The sequence below is a fragment of the Palaemon carinicauda genome, chromosome 41 (assembly GCF_036898095.1).
Source record: "Palaemon carinicauda isolate YSFRI2023 chromosome 41, ASM3689809v2, whole genome shotgun sequence".
Taxonomy (NCBI): domain Eukaryota; kingdom Metazoa; phylum Arthropoda; class Malacostraca; order Decapoda; family Palaemonidae; genus Palaemon; species Palaemon carinicauda.
In genome coordinates this window covers 3,431,673-3,451,887 of record NC_090765.1, presented here as the reverse complement: position 1 = coordinate 3,451,887, position 20,215 = coordinate 3,431,673, and the positions used below count along the sequence as shown (strand labels likewise).

The window sequence follows — 20,215 nt, the reverse complement described above, 5'->3', positions numbered from 1 at the left end:
CCTCATCCCGCCAGATTCTATAAGATAATCTTGTAAGTATTCTGGGAGTGACTTCATTTTCGGACAAAATCATCTCGGCAGTGATTCCATTGTATCCAGGCGCTTTCCATCTCTTGAGTTTTCAATGATGGCTTCCACTTCAAACACACTGAATTAATTCATGGGCACATCAAGGTCTTCCTCAGCTTCAGGTATGTCAATCAAATTATTCCCTTCATATCTCATATTCATTACCTCACTAAAGTGTTCATCGAGCACTGCCTTTCTTCATCTTCTGTTGTTATAATAGCTCCATCTCTCTTTTTGATGGGTATATGCTTCTTCTCCTTTGCTCCAGTACAGATTTCATTAATAATTCTATGAGCAATTCTTACACCTAAGAACGCCCTGAATTCATAGCTTTGTCAGCTTCATCTGCTTTACTGTCTAAATATTCTCTCCGGTCAGCCCTGGCGTTTCTATTGACCTCACTATCAATACTGGAATACAATGTATGCTCTACCTTATAATTTTCATTACTTCCTTGAAAATTTTCAACAATCAATTTCTGTCTTTGTCTCCTTTTTTATAGTATCCCAAGTATCATTTGATATCCATGTTTTCTTCTTGTAACTGCATGTCCCAAAACTTCATTACCAAGTGACTGATATATATTCTTAATATCACACCATTGTTCATTAATTGTCTGCTCTTCCTCTCTAAAAGTCTCTAAGACTGCAAATCGTCTCCTACATTCAATTGCAAAGGTTTCTCTGTGTTCATCTTCTAAAAAGTTAGTTGTATCAAACCTAAGTATTCTATCTACATTTCTGTTGGGTGCTTTCAGTTTTAATTTCAGTGTGGCAATAAGGAACTGGGGATCACTACCATTATCTGCACCTTTATAGCTTCTTATATTTTTCAGAGTCTCCCTTCTCTCTTTATTAATGTCAATGTGATCTATTTTTTTTTTTTTGTAATTGCCACATGCTGAAGTCCATATATGTTTGTGGAGGTCCTTGTGCTGGAAAAGAGCTCCTCAAATGACAAGATTGTTTGTTGAGCAGAAACTTATAAAATGTGCTCCATTTTCCTTTGCAACTTCACCAAGATTCTAGAAACCCAATTGCATTCTCTGTACCTTGATTCTTCCTTCCTACTTTAGCTTTGAAGTCACCAATCCCAATTTTCATATTTCTCTCTGGGATCTCATCTGTTATACTCTGCAGTTCTTAACAGTATTCATCTTTCCTTTCTTCAGCGGAATCATTTGTTGGTCCATAGCAAACTATAATACTCATATTGCACTACTTTGATATAAACATTGCAAGTAGAAATGTACTATCTAAAGCTCTCCATTCCATTAATGATTTTTCTGCTCTTAATTTCATCATCATTCCTACCCTTCTCTTCTAAATCCCCTTACAACGGGTTTCATTTATGGTCAAGATATCCAAACTGTATTTCATAAATTAATTCTCCACTTGCTGTAACTTCCCAATCTGGTTCATGTTTCTAACATTCCAATTACCAATTTTCAATTTTTCTTCAGTATTCATAAACCGGCAGATTCTTAGCTCCCCGCTATGCCTGGGATTGGGGGCCATTCTGTCATTTTCTCTTTCCATAGACTGACTAAATCCTTAGAGGATTCGTTTGCTAAGTTTATCAAAGGATAGCCAGTTCCTTGTGATGTGCAGTGCCTACCTAACTAAGGCAAGTGACCCATGCCGGTCCGTACTAATTCCAGAAGATCATCCGCCAGGCATCAAGAGTAGAAGCCGAAAAGACATCTTGTTATCGCCTCCTAATTCGTCAACTTGCGGCCACTGAATTCATCGATATCTTGGGGGGGGGGGGGGGGGGGGGGGGGGGGGGGGGCATTTCCTCCACACCCAAAGTTCTTGTATACTCCACCAGGTGTCTCTTCCAGTCACATAACTGTTGGCATATATAGATTGCTAAGATATACTGCCTAGTACGAAATATACCATTTTAATGTTTACTTACAACCATTTTTGTAGGAATAGCAATTGAGTTTTCAAAGGCTGTAGTTATATTGTTATTATTGTTATTGTTATTATTGTAATTATCATTAGCAACTACCCTAGTTGGAAAAGTGGCATGCTTCAAGCCCAATGGCTCCAACAGGGAATACTGCTCAGTGAGGAAAGAAAATAAAAATAACGAATAAACTATGTATAAGAAGTGATGAATAAAAAACGATAATATCAATAATAGCGTTCAAATATCTGTCATATACAACCTATGAAAAGAGACTTTTGTTTACCTGTTCAACAGTAAAGCTCCTGCTAAAAGTTAAAACTTCTGTAGTTCTACTGAGGTGATGGTTGATGGTCACGACTTGAAATAACTTGTTGAATACTGTGTAGTAGTAAGTCTTGTGATGGGTAAGGCAAGATTGTTAGAATTAACTGCATACCTAGTACTGCGTATTGGATAGAAGATGTGAATTTAAAGGATGATCAAAATTAAGAAAGATCTTATACGACATGCATAAAGAAGTAACTGAACAATGGTGACAAAGATTAATATCAAGATCAGGAATAAGAAATTCAATAAACTGCCAGTTTCCATCTAACAAATTAAGATGCACGCCAGGAGCTGAAGACCAAACATAAGAAGAATTCTCAAAACATGGAAGAATGAATAAAATTAAAACATATCCTCAGGATAGATTGATCACCGAAAATCTTAAAAGACTTTCTTAATAATCAAAATTATTTTTGCAATTGAAGAGTAAACAGATCGCATGTGTTTCTCAAAAGTAAATTTGCAATTAGGAGGCACACCTAGAATTTTAAATGAGTTGTATATAGACCTTAGCAATGCAAATATCTGGATGTTGCAGAGCCGCTGTCCTTGATTTGCTTACAATCATACTTTGAGTTTTGTTAGGGTTCAACTTCATACTCCATAATTTGCACTATTCACTCATTTTAGCTAGATTTCTGTGAAGGGATTCAGCAGCCATGGGTCTACATTGAGTAGATGGAATTGATGCAGATAGCATAGCATTATCTATCCGAATATGCAACAAGCTTGTTTTGCAGGCCCATATTATGCATATATAGTATGAATTTAATGTAATAGGCCTAGAACACAACCCTGAGGAACAGCAGATATTATATCCCTATAGCTATTATGGTGTCCATCAACAACTACATTTTGGAATCTATTACTTGAAAATTCAATAATAATACAAAGAAAAATCCAACCGACTTCCATCTGTTTAAGCTTGAAAACAAGGGCCTCAAGATAAACACGGTCAAAGACAGCACTAAAATCAAGGCCATTCTTATAAGCTTCTTGATCACAATCAAGGAACTTATGCACAGCATTGGAAATTTTAAGGCCTTTTCAAAAACCAAACTGCAAACTGAGGAGGAGATGATTACCTTCAGACACCTGTTTAGACGTTTTGCCAAAAGACATTAACAAACTTTAAACAATACGAGATTTATGGATATTGGGCGGTAATCTGCAAGGTTAGATCTAAAACATACACAATTGTGACCAATTCGAATGCAAAAGATTGCCAAAACTTTCATTCCCGTCTGCTTGATATTTTATATATATCTTGCAAGAGTTTGCCATATCAGGGACCAACTGCTCAGTCTTAATTAGTAATGAAACCAAGGTATGACCATATGTCCCATCTGGAAAAACAACCTTGCTTTTTAAAATATCAAGACTCATTGTATTCTGAGTCCAAGTAATTGCTATACTAATTAGTAGCCTAAATTATGATTTATTCACACCTTGATTCAGAAGCTAAGTCCAAAGCTCTTAAGCCATGGCAATTAATGGGAGAAACAGAATTCTGCCACTTCCTATGGTGAGGATTGAAGCCACCAACAAGCATGAAAGAGGCTTTTCCATCATCTTCTTGAATCTTAGCCATAGTGGTAAGAAAACAATCAAAAATAAAATCAACCAAGTCTAGATTTCAATAGATGGGACACAAAATAAAGTTGTTATGCCAGCCATAATCTTGCATGATCTTAATCTCAGGATATCCACATTCATAACTGAGACTTATGATAAGCAGGATACTCAGTCCTAATATACACAAACATTCCCCTTACCCTGAGAACGGTATCCCATTTAAAAATTATTGATTTCTCAAAACTTGGAATAAATAGATGAGTGCCTCATTTGAGAAATCAAAGTTTATGTGCATAATAGAATAGTATGTCCTCTGGAGGCAACTGTTCGATCTCTAATGCTACCATGTAGTCCACGAATATCGTAATGCACTGGTCTTGCATTTTGCACACTATCTCCAGACAAGAAGAATTAAAAACAATAAAACGTTTTCATCATACCTGAAAACAAATTTAATGATGATAAAACAAAATTTACGCGACTATATACAGAGAAAATAAAAAAAGATACCCATAGTCTATAGACAAAATGTCGGATAAAATGGGTTAACATGGTGGAGCTGACACATTATCAAAGGCTTAATACCCTCCAGGGTCTTCTTTGTCTACAGCCTTTAACCATCTCTATGAGGGATTGCTGTTTGTTATAAGCCTTCTCCATTCTCTTCTATCCTGAACATTCTGTTCTCTTAATCTTTTTCTCCGCATGCCGTTTGTTACATTATCTTTCCATCTGAACTTTGGCCTTTCCCTCCTCCTTCTCCTATCCACCTCCATGTCAATGACCCTTCGGCACACACGATCTTCTCTTCGCATGAGATGCCCAAACACTTATAATCTTCTTTGCTGAATTTTTTTCGACACTTCTACTTTGACTGTCCCTTTAATATACTCATTTTAATATCCTCCGCATATCAGTCGTAACATTCTCATTCTGCCACTTATAACTTCCTTTCTTTAGACTTCTTTATTGGCCAAGTTCACCAAAGCTGGTATAACTGTACTTTTATAAAACTGCCCATTTACCTTTGCACTAACCCTCTTATCACATATTCCCGATCTTCTACAGTCAATCCAACCACGCTGTATCCTTTGGCTATTTTTTGTTCCATGCATCCGTTATCCATTTCACAGGACCCAAGGTATTTGATGTTATCCACGCCCATTTTAATAGCACTCGGTTTTCCTTCTCATCCTATCCACAGACATTCTATCTATGCCCTGCTTAGCCTTAAACTTCGGTCTTCAAGATTTTATCTCCACATCTCTAGTTTCCTTTCCACTCCTCTAGTCAGGTCTACCAAAACAACATCATTCGCAAATATCATACTCTAGGGGACTTCCTCTCTGACACCGGCTGTAATAACATCCATTACAAGATCAAAGATCAAGGACTGAGTGTACAACTTTGATGTAAACCAACTCTCACACTAAACTTCCCTTTGGTTCCCACAGTGCTCTTTACTTGGGTGGTAACTTCTGAGTACATATCCTGGACTATTTTTACATACTTTTCTGAAACACCCTTCTCTCGCATACATCTCCACACTTCTTGCCTAGGTACCCGGTCATACTCCTCCAAATCAATAAAAGCAAATGTAGCCCCTCTGTTTTCTTCATATTTTTCCATTATTTGCTTCATTGCAAAAATTGTATGTACTGTACTCTTTCCTGGAATAAATCCAAACTGTTCTTCCCTTACTGCTGTTTCATTTATTGTTCCCTCTATAATTCATTCATAGATCTTCATAGTATGAGATATCAGTTTTATCCCCCTATAGTTTGAGCAGTTCTGTATTTCCTCCTTTACTTTATATATATGGACCATGATACTATTTTTCAAGCTATCTGGCATTTTTTCTTGATTGTAGATCTTTTTAAAAGAGATCCCACAGTATATCAAAACCTCTTCCCAGACATTTCCACACCTCAACTGGTATGCCGTCAGGTCTAATAGCCTTTCCATTTTCCCTTTTATCAAGTGCACTTTTTACTTTTTCTCTGGAGATATCTCTTCTCTTATTCTTCTGGGATTTTCTTCATTTAATAGCTTCTCAAAATGTTCTTTCCATCTTGCTCTTATACACTCTTCCCTTGACAACACCCTCCCATTTAGGTCCTTGATCTACTTGATGTTTGTCAGAAATTTAGTAGCTCTATTTCTGCTTTTTGCCATTTTATATATCATTTTCTGACCTGATGTTTCTATATTCTCATACAACTCATTCATTCCGTGTGCCTTTGCTCTAGCTACAGTACTTTTTGCTTATTTATGTGCAATCTTCCAATCTATTTTATTTCCACAGAACCCTTTTTTTTCATACACTATCTTTGCTTCTCGTTTTCTTTTTATCTTGTGTATCTGGGTTCCACAACCAGCTCTTTGTTATCGGATGGTCCTCTACCCGATGTTTTCCCCAATAATTGTTCAGCTGTTCTCATTACCATTGGGCTATTTTCTAACCAAAAGATGATCACATAGTCTGCTAATCTTATGCTGTACAGGACTGCTTCCTTAAAGTTTTCTTTCATTTCTTGATCTTTTAGCCTCCACCACTTTATCTTGGGCTGCACCCTCATTTACCTTTGTGCCACTCTCCGTATCAAATAATCTGACACAACTAACTTCTTTTGAAGGCTGACAGTTTCACCTTTTAGGGTTCTGCAATTCTTTATTTCCGCCAGAGGGTTCCTTCTTCACAGCAAAAAAAATCTTTTTGTGCCTGTCTCCCTCCACTACTATATATTGTATAATCATTACTTGGAAAAAAAACGTGTACATTGCTACACCAAAAGACAATGCAAAATTTACTATTAGTTCTCCTTCTTCATTCAAATCCCCATACCATGTCTTCCATGAATTCTACTAATATTTTCCCGACCACTTCCTACGTGGTCATTCAGGTCACCTCCTATAACCAGTCTTTCTTTCAGTATTGCTGTTACCACTTTAGCCATTTCCTTTCAAAATATATTTTCACCTTAGTACCCTCCAGGATAGCCGCTTCACTTGAAGGATGGACAGCAACAATGGTTTTGAAAATGAGTAACATAGTGGAAGCTTACGTAACAGATAGAGAAAAGTTTACTTCGTGATAAACCATCAGGTATCCTTGGCCCTTTTATAAAAGCCTGCCTAATACACCATTTCATTTAGAAAAAACAAAAGAAAGATAAAAAAGATACAATACTGTACCTAATTGTACCCTCAAACAAGGGGACTCTAACCCAAGATAGTGGAAGACCATGGTAGAGAAGCTTTTGCATTACTCAAAACTAGAGAACATTGAAGTTATCTTGGAATGTCCTTCTCCTAGAAGAGCTGCTTACCATACCTATCAAGTGGAAAGAGGGCACTAAACAATTACAGTTGAGTGAAGAAGAATTGATTGGTTTGTATGATGTTGTTCAGGTGTACGTGTAAGCAAAGGGGAAAAAAATTAACCTCAATCAGAGATGGATCCAATATTGTACTTTCTGGTCATTCAAATGACCCAATAACTCTAGCGGTTTTATCTTAAAGGTCGCTAATATTCCAAGTGATCTGTATATGGATATAAGTTTGTTATATAGTCATGTATTACAGAGTACAAACACATCTTTCTATGAAATACGGAATTTATGAAACCTACAGATTCTTTAAGTCTTGTAAACCAAATTACAACTAAAACGGGCATTCGGTAGAGTGCATACCTTTGCCACCGCCACTTTTGTCATCAAGAAAACTGATAATGATGTGAGGTATATATCCCAAAATTTGTTCATATTAGTCCCGAAAGAATGCCCCTTATTGCTCTCTCTCTCTCTCTCTCTCTCTCTCTCTCTCTCTCTCTCTCTCTCTCTCTCTCTCTCTCTCTCTCTCTCTCTCTCTCTCTATGCAAATCGGATAATAATTGGCCATGATATGGCAAAAAGACATTTTTGACCATTTTGTGATCTTGGCCTTGACTTTAGATCCAATCACTCCCAAAATCAATTTGAATTGTCCTTTGATCATGGCCAATCATCCCACCAAATTTCAAGTGATTTGGTCACATTGTTTTAGTCATGCGAATCACAAACACAGACATACAAACATACGCCTTTCAAAACATAACTTTCACCGCAACGAAGTTGGTGAAGGTTGTGACGGGCCGAGAGAGGAGTTGTGAACTCAAAGGCAGATTGGAAACGACTGAGTTATTTATTAAGGAACACTTCTTTATATACAAAACCTCAAGGCAACAGGACATGACCTGTTCGAGAGACAGACAATGTTACAGAGCAAAACGGAGACATGATCATTCAGGTTCTTTTTAGTGCGAGGGAAGAGCGCAGATACAAGCATAATATATACAAAATAATTATGTACAATTGTGTGACACTCGGTTGGTACATGGCTCCCCCCCTAAAAATGACATACTGTACATGTTAAATAGGGCGCCCTGATCTAGAGAGGCGAACTGTAGGCGGGTCATCTGGCAGAAGATAAGCAGGTTTTAGACGATCTATGGAGACCCAGTCTTCTTTGCCCCGAATGTTTAGGAGGAAAGCTTTCGGACTGCGTCGGATCACAAGGAAAGGGCCCGTGTAAGGGGGCGTTAGTGGTGGCTTGCTGGTGTCGTTGCGCAGGAAGACGTGCGTTGCAGAGTGCAAGTCCGTTGGTATGTGATGCTTCGCTGGGGGCTTGTAAGTCTGGCGGCACGGAGTAAATTTTCCCACGACGTGACGTATGCGCTGGAGATCGTCGGAGGAGGTTGTAGAAGGAAAAAATTCGGCAGGGACGACCAACGGGTCGCCATACACCATTTCGGCTGCCGAGACGTCGAGGGCGTCTTTAGGAGTGGTCCTTAGTCCCAGGAGGACCCAGGGAAGCTGAGTAAACCAGTTGCAATCCTTGCAGCGGGACATCAAAGCTGCTTTGAGGGTGCGATGAAAACGTTCAACCATTCCATTGGCAGCGGGGTTGTAGGCCGGTGTCTGATGTAGGGTGATGCCCAGGAGATTCGCTAATGACATCCATAATTGAGAGGTGAAAGTTGTTCCCCTGTCAGAAGTAATATGCTCAGGGATACCGAATCTTGAAATCCATCCAGAGAGTAAGGCAGATGTACATGAGGCGGGACGTTGCAGTTTCCATGGGAATGGCTTCAGGCCAACGAGTGGAGCGGTCGATGACGGTAAACGGGTAACAATGTCCTTGTGATGTGGGTAGGGGGCCTACAACGTCGACGTGAATGTGTGCGAAACGACGCTGAGGTTGAGGAAAGGTGCCCACTCCTGAATCCGTGTGTCGATGTACTTTGGAAGTTTGGCAAGAAGTACACGCACGGACCCAATCCTTAGCATCCTTAGAAATGCCGTGCCAAATGAACTTTGCCTTCAGCAGCTGTGCAGTAGAACGGCACGAGGGATGTGAAAGGCCGTGGATGAAATCAAACACCTGTCGGCGCATGGGAGCAGGAATCCAAGGTCGCGGTCTACCAGTACTGACGTCACAGAGGAGGGTGGTGTTGGAGTCTTTGAGGGGAAAATCCTCCCAACGCAGGGACGTGCAGGATGTCCTACAAGCTTGATACTCTGGATCCTGTCGTTGGGCTTCAGCCAGGGCGTTGTAATCCAATCCCAGTTGAACGGCAGCCAACGTGTTTCTTGACAGGGCATCGGCAACGGGATTCATTTTCCCAGGGACGTATTGGAGGGTGCAATTGTATTCAGCCACGGCGGAGACATGTCGGCGTTGACGGGCGGACCAGGCGTCAGACTGTCGAGTGAAGGCGTGCACCAGAGGCATGTGGTCTGTACGAATGACGAAGGGCGTACCTTCTAAGAAATGGCAAAAGTGACGGACAGCCAAGTGCACCGCCAGCAATTCTCGATCGAAGGTAGAATAACCCGATTCTGCCTTGGAATGTTTTCTGCTGAAGAAGGACAATGGGCGGGGCGAGCCTTTGACCACCTGCTCGAGTACTGCACCAATAGCGACGTCGCTGGCATCGGTGGAGAGAAGGAGAGGGGCGTGTGGGATAGGAAAAGTGAGAGCCGCAGCAGTTGATAGGGCCTTCTTTGCATTGCAGAAGGCTGCTTCTTGAAGGGGACCCCACTTCAGGTCCTTTGGCTTGCCCTTGAGGGAGGCGTAGAGCGGAGCAAGAGTGGCGGCAATGGCTGCCAGAAAACGGTGATAATAGTTGATCATGCCCAAGAATTACTGCAGAGCTTTGACGGTCGAGGGCGTGGGGAAATTCTGAACGGCTGCTACCTTCTCAGGGAGGGGATGGACTCCTTCAGGAGTGATACGGTGCCCTAAGAACGACACTTCGTTGGCGCCAAAGGTACACTTGTCGTACCGGACTACAAGGCCGTTTTGTTGCAGGCGGTCGAGCACGATGCGCAGGTGACGTAGGTGTTCCTCTTTTGAGGAGGAGAACACAAGTATGTCGTCCACATAACATACACAGAAAGGGAGGTCCCCTAGGATGCCATCCATGAGACGTTGAAACGTTGCCCCAGCATTACGAAGGCCAAAACAGGAGTAATTGAAGGTGTATGTGCCAAACGGAGTGGTGATGGCGGTCTTGGGGATGTCTTCTGGGTTCATAGGCACCTGATAATACCCCTTCAGGAGGTCGAGCGTAGAGAAAACCTTCGCTTTGTGCAGGTAGGAGGTTACATCGGCAATGTTTGGGAGGGGGTAGTGATCCGGTTCTGTTTGCATGTTCAGGCGCCTGTAATCCCCGCACGGACGGAGGGAGCCGTCTTTCTTCAGAACGATGTGTAAGGGTGACGACCATGGGCTGGAGGCCTTTTGGCAAAGGCCCATTTTCTCCATTTCGGCGAACGTCTGTTTGGCGGCTGCCAATCGTTCCGGTGCCAGACGTCTGAATTTTGCGAAGACTGGGGGTCCCGTCGTCTTGATATGGTGATAAATACCGTGCTTGGCAGGAACCGTGGGGGTTTGGCGAAGTTCTGGACGGAAAACTTCCGGGTACGACGTGAGGAGGTGGGCGTAGGCATCCGTGGGTGCGCTGATGTGGAGAGCGAGGTTAGAGGGGGCGGGTTGAAGAGGTGTCGACAAGTACGAGTCTGCGTTGACCAATCGTCGGTGGGCGACATCGACCAGAAGGTGGAAATGAGAGAAGAAATCCGCACCGAGGATTGGCATTGTGACGTCAGCAACGAGAAACTTCCAATTGAATTTACCGTTTCCGAACGATAATGTGAGGTTCTCGTAACCGTAGGTGGGTATCGCAGATCCGTTGGCAGCTACCAAGTGGACGTCGGCAGATGTAGACAGACTATGTTGTGCCTTGAAGAGTTTCCTTGGCAAAAGAGAACGACAAGCACCCGTGTCTACCAAAAATCGCACGCCCGTTCCTGCATCCTGTAAAAAGAAAAGATTAGAAACATGGGAGGCCACCGCCACAAGCGATGGCCTACTTACACGTTTTTTGGCCACTGACAATCTTTGGCACATTTCTTCGTGGTTGCCCCGAATCTGAAGTGGTAGTAGCAAAACTGCGGCGGATGGGAGGTAGTAAGTGGCTGTAGAAGTCGTTCGTTGGGGCGCGAGCGATTGGTGAGCGGCTTTGTCGCCGCTTCGGCACGTCACGGGGTAGGCGTGTATGTCCTACGGCATTCATGTCAGCTTCGGTTGACGTTGAATAGGCATCCTCGTCGTCAGGGGTGGAGGCGTTGATGGAGGTCTTGAAGTGGCTGTCCATAAGGGCGTCGGCTTTGGTCATCAAGTCCTTTATGGGTAAACTATCGACATCGGGTATGGCAGCGCGCACAGGTTCAGGTAAACGGCGTATCCAAAGGGCACGGAGTAGGTTCACCTCACGAGGAGAGCTGTCTGCGGCAGGTTGAAGGCGAGCGATACTGGTCATTTCCCTGAGGGCAAGCGAAGCCCTTTGGTCCCCCAACGGTTGTTGCGAGAGCTGAAAAAGCTTTGCTATACGGGCGGCTGGCGACGGCGAGTACTGCTGCAGAAGGTATGATTTGAGGACGTCATACGCTATTGGGGTGTCTCCTTGTTCACAAAGCCAGTCGGATATTTCTGGGAAGGTGTCCTCGGGTATCGCCGCGAGAACATAATCCGCTTTGGTGGTTGAGCGAGTCACGCCCCTGATACGAAAGTGGACTTCAGCGCGTTGAAACCAAGCGAACGCTTCTCCGCTAAGGAACGGTGAAAGTTTCAATGGAGCGGCCGCAGTGCCAACTGTTGGGGTAGAGTCCGCCTCCGTCATATTACCAACGATGGAGGGGCGAGGGAGGTAGGGGTGGAAGGCAGTGGGAGCGAGTCGACTTCCGGGGTCACCAATGTGACGGGCCGAGAGAGGAGTTGTGAACTCAAAGGCAGATTGGAAACGACTGAGTTATTTATTAAGGAACACTCTTCTTTATATACAAAACCTCAAGGCAACAGGACATGACCTGTTCGAGAGACAGACAATGTTATAGAGCAAAACGGAGACTTGATCATTCAGGTTCTTTTTAGTGCGAGGGAAGAGCGCAGATACAAGCATAATATATACAAAATAATTATGTACAATTGTGTGACACACGGTTGGTACAAGGTAATAAGTATATACAATACGTATTCAACTTTATAAAACTGATATGCTGTAATTATTTTGAGAAAGGCTTTCATTATCATCAACTGCTTGTCTTCTGCAAACGATTTCATAATAGTAGGCTACTTTGACTGCAGTATCCTTCAACTGTATTGAATATAGGAATAATGCTTAGTTGATCGATGGCTGAGGTTATTGACATCATAATTTTTTTTTCAGTTGTAAATTATATATATATATATATATATATATATATATATATATATATATATATATATATACATATATATATATATACACATACATATATATATATATATATATATATATACATATATATACATATATATATATATATATATATATATATATATATATATATATATATATATATATATATACATATATGTATATATATATATATATATATATATATATATATATATATATATATATATATATATATATATATATATATAAACGAATAAACTTTATATCTTCAGTAATCGTTTTAATTGTAAAAAAAGGCTCTTCATTTTGTGTCCAAGCATAATTGACTGCATTGAATATGCGTATATTGTTTTCATGGATGTGCTGTGCAACCATCCATATTGGTCACTATTAAAGTATCATCACTTCCTATAATTTTCATCACGACCCTCAAATGGTATTTGCTCTGCCATGTCTCGCTTTGTTCACAATTAAACATCTCATTACTCTTTTAGTCTAGTGAGTGATACATGGATGTGCTGTACATACCATCTGTGTGGATCACTAGTAAAGTATTATAATCACCTATAATTTATAGCATGTCCCATAAATGGTCTTTTTTTACTTAAAATTTGATAGGATACAAGATAATTTTACATATTATGCCCTTAAAAGCATAGTAGGATGCAAGTAATAGGCTATTAGCACCAAAAAAAAAAAAAAAAAAAATGGAAAAAAAAGAAAAATATAGGAAAAAATAACAATCTTACCAACAACATTTGCAGAGCTATTCAGAAAAACCTTAGCTTGTGAAAAAATTTGCCCGAAATATTTGTTTTAACTTTAGTGAAAACGAAGGGATAATTTCTATAGCATTGAACAATAGGAATGACATATATATATATATATATATATATATATATATATATATATATATATATATATATATATATATATGTATGTATGTATATATATATATATATATATATATATATATATATATATATATATATATATGTATGTATGTATATATATATATATATATATATATATATATATATATATATATATATATATATATATATATATATATACATATTGAAACTATGTTGTGTAAGCAGTTGCCTATCATAATGCAACATTCAGAGAGGTATATCATAATTTAAACGGTGTAATATAATGTAATTTGTGTAGTATTATTTTTATATTATGAATCATTAACTAGTATTAATTTATATATGTTAATATGTAGAGTATGTGCAGAAATCAGTATGAATATTTTCAATTCTGTGAAACGCTTAATGGTGGGTTGAAATTATTGGAAGTCGGTTATAAACAGTCATACTGTCAGTTGGCCAAAACTACGTATTTCTTCAGACTTCTAGAGTAGGAGTATACAATCGAGTGAGTGTTAGAGCATTGTAGAAGTTACCTGAATGCGCGAGTATTATGTGACCGAGTATATAAACTGACGAAGTTAGGTCACAGATTTTGTTGAAAGCCGGCTCTCAGTGTGTATTGATTATTTCAAACATTTCAAAACGGTCCCTAATATAGTTTACTTTTATATGTATTGAATAATTTTTTTGATTTTGAAGAAATCACAGTATTTTGTATGCATATGCGTACTATCCGTAAGTTGTTCAATAGTTGAATACTCTACCGCTAGAGAGTTATTGGGTCCTTTGACTGGCCAGACAGTACCACATTGTATCCCTCCCTCTAGTTATGGCTCATTTTTCCTTTGTCTACACACCCATCGAATAGTCTGGGCTATTCTTTCCACATTCTCCTCTATTCTCATACACCTGACAACACTGAGATTACCAAACAATTCTTCTTTGCTCAAGAGCTATTGCAAAGTAATTGTTAGGGTTTAAGAGACTCTTTAGATATGATAAGCAGCTCCTTAAGGAGAAGGACACTCCAAAATTAAACGATTGTTCTCTAGTACTGGGTAGTATCATAGCCTCTGTAGCATGGTCTTCCACTGTCTTGTGGTAGAGCTCTCTAGCCTGGGGGTACACTCAGGCACACCATTCCATCTTTTATCTCTTCCTCTTTTTTTTTTTTTTTTTTTTTTTTTTTTTAAGTTTGCCTAGTTTATTTATAAAAGATTAATGTTCTACTTTTCTTAAAATATTTAATTTTAATTGTCCATTACTTCTCATGATGTATTTATTCCCTCATTTCCTTTCCTCACTGGTCTATTTTTCCCTGTTGGAACCCTTGGGCTTATAGTAGCATCCTGGTTTTCCAACTAGGGTTGTAGCTTAGCTAGTAATAGTGATAAATATAATAACATCGTGCAGTATAGATTCATCTCTAAATGTCATTGAAAGTGCAGGTTACCTATAGCAGTTCAACGGATGTTGTGTTTAAGGAAGTTTACACATAAAAGTGTTAAAAGTGATGTATTCTCCAGTTGTGAAATAAAATGGCACGTGTTACAATTTTTGTCTAAGAATTTCATCCTGTAACATAAACAGTTCACCACAGGTATATAAGTACAAAATCTTTTAAAATGGGTTAAAATGATTATCATCAAACTGAAAATCTCTTTCAATACGCATAGAAAGATTTAAGGACACTTCAAGGAATCCCTAGAACTAATTCTTAGGAATATTCCAGAATAGAATGAAATGAAATTGGATGATAACAGAATGTACTGTACAGTATATGCCATCCAAAATGTCATCTATCTCAAATACAAACAGTAGTTGCTGTTGAAGACATCAGTCTGTTTCCGTCTGTGGGCAACAATTTGGGACGATAATGGATTGAAGAAGTATATATTAATAAACAGGCAGAAATAGACGATGCTTAACCCAAGACTGTTAAAAAAAAATTGACCGAGGTATTTAAGAGTAGCGCAGATAATTTACAGTTTTAAGGGAGCATTTGAAAATCATATAAATCATATTGAGCTGTTTAACAAGTACTTCAGTGTCCAATAGCTTTATATGAAAGATATTCAAAAAGGTTATAAGAAGTTATGGAAAAAAGAATACTACACTTGTTGGCTTCAAGAATTACAAATACTTTCTGAATTATATATAAACAGATGCAGGAAACCCAAGAATTTAATCAAATCAGCTTCATGTGTTCTTTGATGGAGGCCAGATAGGCTATTGGGTGGCTGCATACATTAAAGTATCAGATGGTGAAAGAATACACACACACATCACTTCTAATAGAAAATCAAGACTAGCCTCATCAACCCTATAACAATATCTAAACGGGAAGTTACTATTGTATTGTCTCAATCGAATAACAGTAAGAAAATGCAGGACCTACCCATAAAACAACGGAGGGCTTTGCTGCCCTTTGATTGTATGATCCCAGCCCCACCCCTTACTAATACCTGTGTGGATTTTTTGTTCCACGCATTATCAAAGAATGTAGAAAAGAAATAAAGGTTGGATATGGTTTTAATCTCTTGCCTTACATTGTGTGCAGTTCCAAGCACGGATCCAGCAAGTTCGATTTGGGGGATGTCGGAAAACATGATCAAAGTAGCTAGGGGCTGACGCCATTTTAAGCTATTTTTACTGTCATTGATACCATTTTTACCTAATATAGTTCAATATTATAAGGTGAAAATCTAATATGGAGTAACATCATTACGTTAAAGTATATACAGGATTTCAGCCGTAATCTCAACAATTAGTTTTAGTACATGACTATACATTTCCTCTTAGTTATATCCTTAATTATTGGAGCACTTGCATCCTTCCGTTCAGTTATCAACCTACACCAATTCTTCTTCTGTTAGCGTCATTTTCCCCCATTCGTATGGGGTAATATGGTTGCCTTCTTTTGAAGGACTTTGCTTTGGATTCTTGACTAGTCGAATTGCAGTTAGTCTCTTGACTTCTTCCAACTTGATTCATATCAGAAACACGATCTCTTTATCTGCAGATAATATATAATGAATTTTTACCACTGGAGTGCGTGTGTGTGTGTGTGTGTTTGTGTGTAAGGGAGAGAGAGAGAGAGAGAGAGAGAGAGAGAGAGAGAGAGAGAGAGAGAGAGAGAGAGAGAGAGAGAGAAGGATGATTTCAATCTTCCACATATTTTTAACTACATTCTTCTTGTAGCAACTTTTGACCGAAAGGTGTTGATTTTCTTTTAGTTTTATGAAAGTTTGAAGGTTTTCGTAAAATCCAAGATGAAACCTTTTCAATTTCTTAATATTAGACATTTCTCCGAAGAAAAGCCTGGTTTTAATTTCTTTGAAAATTTCCTTTTTTCCGTTTTCCTCCTATCCACTGTAATATTCTTTTTAATAGAAATGATAAATACCACCATACTGATGTAGTTACCTTGCTAATTAAAACACCGGCTTTGTTTGAAACACATTAAATTTAGAACCGGTAAAATTATTAAACAATTATAAGATTATGGAATTTTCATGGCAAGCAGATTACACGAGATATTAAACAAAAACCGTAGCAATAAAATTACGCTATAATCCCATTTAATATAAAGATCTGTTCCAGGTTTGAAGAGAACAAAAGCTAACCGATAAAACATGCATATCGGAGATTTCTGAGAATTGATCTTACTCCCTCGAAAATTTTATTACCACTTTTGACAAGTGTTCCAACGCATGGTTTGAGCTCCATAAAAATCGAAATTAATTCAGCAAAGTAAACAAAAGAGCTTGATTTACCAACAGGATTAGGCGCACCAACAGATCATGAATAAACATTAAAAACTGAATGATACTGATATTAACATCTGACGTTCATACATATGCCAGGGGAAAGGGAGGGGCGGTTAAAAAGTACTGCAGTATTAAATACAAAATAGTTTGTCTTTATCGATGTATTAGAAATTATATATTTACATATACTGTATATATGTATATATATATATATATATATATATATATATATATATATATATATATATATATATATATATATATATATATATGTATATATATACATACATAAAAGTGTTATTAGCTTTCTATTTTTCAGGACAAATATTTGATTAAAATATATTGATGTGCGTTACGATTTTTTTTCTTGTAATTCCATTCTGTAGCATAAACGATTCACAGCAGCTACAGTTTAGGAAGAACTTTATTGAAGTATAACTCATGCAAAATGGCTTAAATAATAAGTTTTGGGTTTTTGTGAAAATCTTCAGTTGCTTTTCACCCTTAAGCAGGATAATATAATGATGTTTGTTTTATAGCTGTCACTCATATGTTTTCAATAAACGCATGTAATCTTCTGTTATTTCTTTATTTTCCTTATTTATTTTTTCTTTTTGCAGTATGGTACGAACCAACAGACATCCAGAAAGCAACGAAACCTTGGTTAACAGGACGAGGCCAGTCTGTATCCTTCTCCTCACCGAATTTTAATGAATTGCGCACTCTGTCTTTGCATCTTGGTTTGGGTAAGTTTAGAAATAAATGCCTTACATGTTGTGATTTGTAAGAAATAAATGAGAATCCCATAAATCCCACAAATCTAAACTTTTAAAATATAGATATGAACACACACACACATACATATATATATATATATATATATATATATATATATATATATATATATATATATATATATATATATATATATATAACAATGTTATAGTTTCGTGTTAAAAAAAATATTTTTTTTATCTTTTCCTTGTTATTCGAAAATCTGTTATGGGCTTTTTCTTTCTCTTTTAACTAGATCAAACTTGAGCACTTGATGCACATCTTCCTTTCAAATGATACCACTTTTTGCATAAGCAACCTTTATTCACGTTACTTGAAGATAGATAGATGCTGATTAATTGAAAATCTGAGGACAATTAAAAATTTTCCTTAATTATAATATAACGAGATGTCCCTTACAATAGAACTCTCTCTCTCTCTCTCTCTCTCTCTCTCTCTCTCTCTCTCTCTCTCTCTCTCTCTCTCTCTCTCTCTCTCTCTCTCTCTCTCTCTCTCGTTTGTCTTGATATTCAATGAGGTCTTTGAAAGAATGTTCTAAAATCTTTTGTCAGGTCTTCTAGTAATATCATAGATTTGTCTTGAATTTAAGGCTGAACTTATTTTCAATGCGCATAATTTGATACTTCAGAATGGAGTAATTTAACAGCAGTCCAATCTTCTCATCAATTCAACAAGCGAGACTTAGATACAATAATTTTCTATGAATTAATTTTGTTCGAAGAATAACATGGCACATAAGGAGAGAGCGACATTATCACTGCACGATGATGTGTAATACATGCATTTTTGGCATTAGATTTTAACACTGTAAAGCTTTCATTCACACAAATACTATACATACATACATACATACATACATACATACATACATACATACATATATTATTATTATTATTATTATTATTATTATTATTATTATTATTATTATTATTATTATTATTATTTACTAAGCTAACACTAATTGGAAAAGCAGGATGCTATAAGTTATGGCTACAACAGGGAAAGATAGCCCAGTAAGGAAATGAAATAAGGAACTAATAAACTATATGAAATGTAGCAAACAATGAATATAAAATATCTTGAAATCAGTAACAATGTTAACAAGGTCTGCCATATGTGGACTGTGAAGAGAGACTGCTAGTTTGAACATCTGAAGTTCCACCGGTTCGACTACATGATTAAGAAGATCATTTCACAAGTTGGTTATAGCTGAAATAAAACTTCTAGAATATTGTATAGTATTCAACCTTATGGTGGAGATGGCAAGACTGTTAGAATTAACGCATACTTAGTACTACGAACAGGATGGTACAGTCAGGGAAGATCTGAATGCAAAGGGATGGTCAGAATTATAAAAAATCTTACGCAACACGCATAACGAACTAACTGAACGACTGTGCCAGAGATTAAGGTATAGATTAGAAATAAGCAATCTAATAGACCGCAAATTTTTGTCCAACAAATTAAGATGAGATTCACCAGCTGAAGACCAGAAAGAAGAACTCATACTCGAAACAAGGCAGATTGAAAGAATTAAAACTTTTTTTTCAGAATAGATTGGTCACTGAAAATTAAAAAGACTTACTCAATAAACCAACTTTTTGTGCAATTAAAGAAGAAAGAGACCAAATGTTTCTCAAAATTAATTTGCAAACATGAGTCACATCCAAGATTTCAAAGGAATTAAAGAAACATTATCAAGGCAGATATCTGGATGTTGAGCCACTGTAATCGACCTACATACAATTATACTTTGAGTTTTGTTAGGGTTCAACTTCATATTCCATACATTGCGAAAATGCTCTATATTTTAGCAAGATCTCTATTAAGCTATTCACCAACCCCAGATAGAATTGAGGTAAAGAGAGTAGCCTCATCTGCATATGCAACGAGCTTATTTTCTAGGCCAAACTACATACCTTTGTGTATGTAGTATAAAAAGTAATGAGCTAAGAACACTACCCTGAGAAACACCAGATGCTCTTTGCGATCTATTACTTAAAAATTCAATAATGATGCTAAGAAAAGACCCACTTACTCCAAACTGTTTGAGTTTGATGACAAAGACCTGATGATTAACACGGTCAAAGGCAGCACTAAAA

At 37.9% G+C, this 20,215-nt stretch overlaps 1 protein-coding gene across 1 annotated transcript in view; it reads left to right on the top strand.

Moving 5' to 3' along the window:
* LOC137632570 (uncharacterized) overlaps nt 1-20,215 on the top strand; it is a 261,407-nt gene that overhangs the window by 195,625 nt on the left and 45,567 nt on the right. The window contains exon 4 of the mRNA XM_068364586.1: nt 17,939-18,064. Coding sequence (XP_068220687.1) covers nt 17,939-18,064 — 126 coding nt within the window. The remainder of the gene's footprint in view (nt 1-17,938; nt 18,065-20,215) is intronic.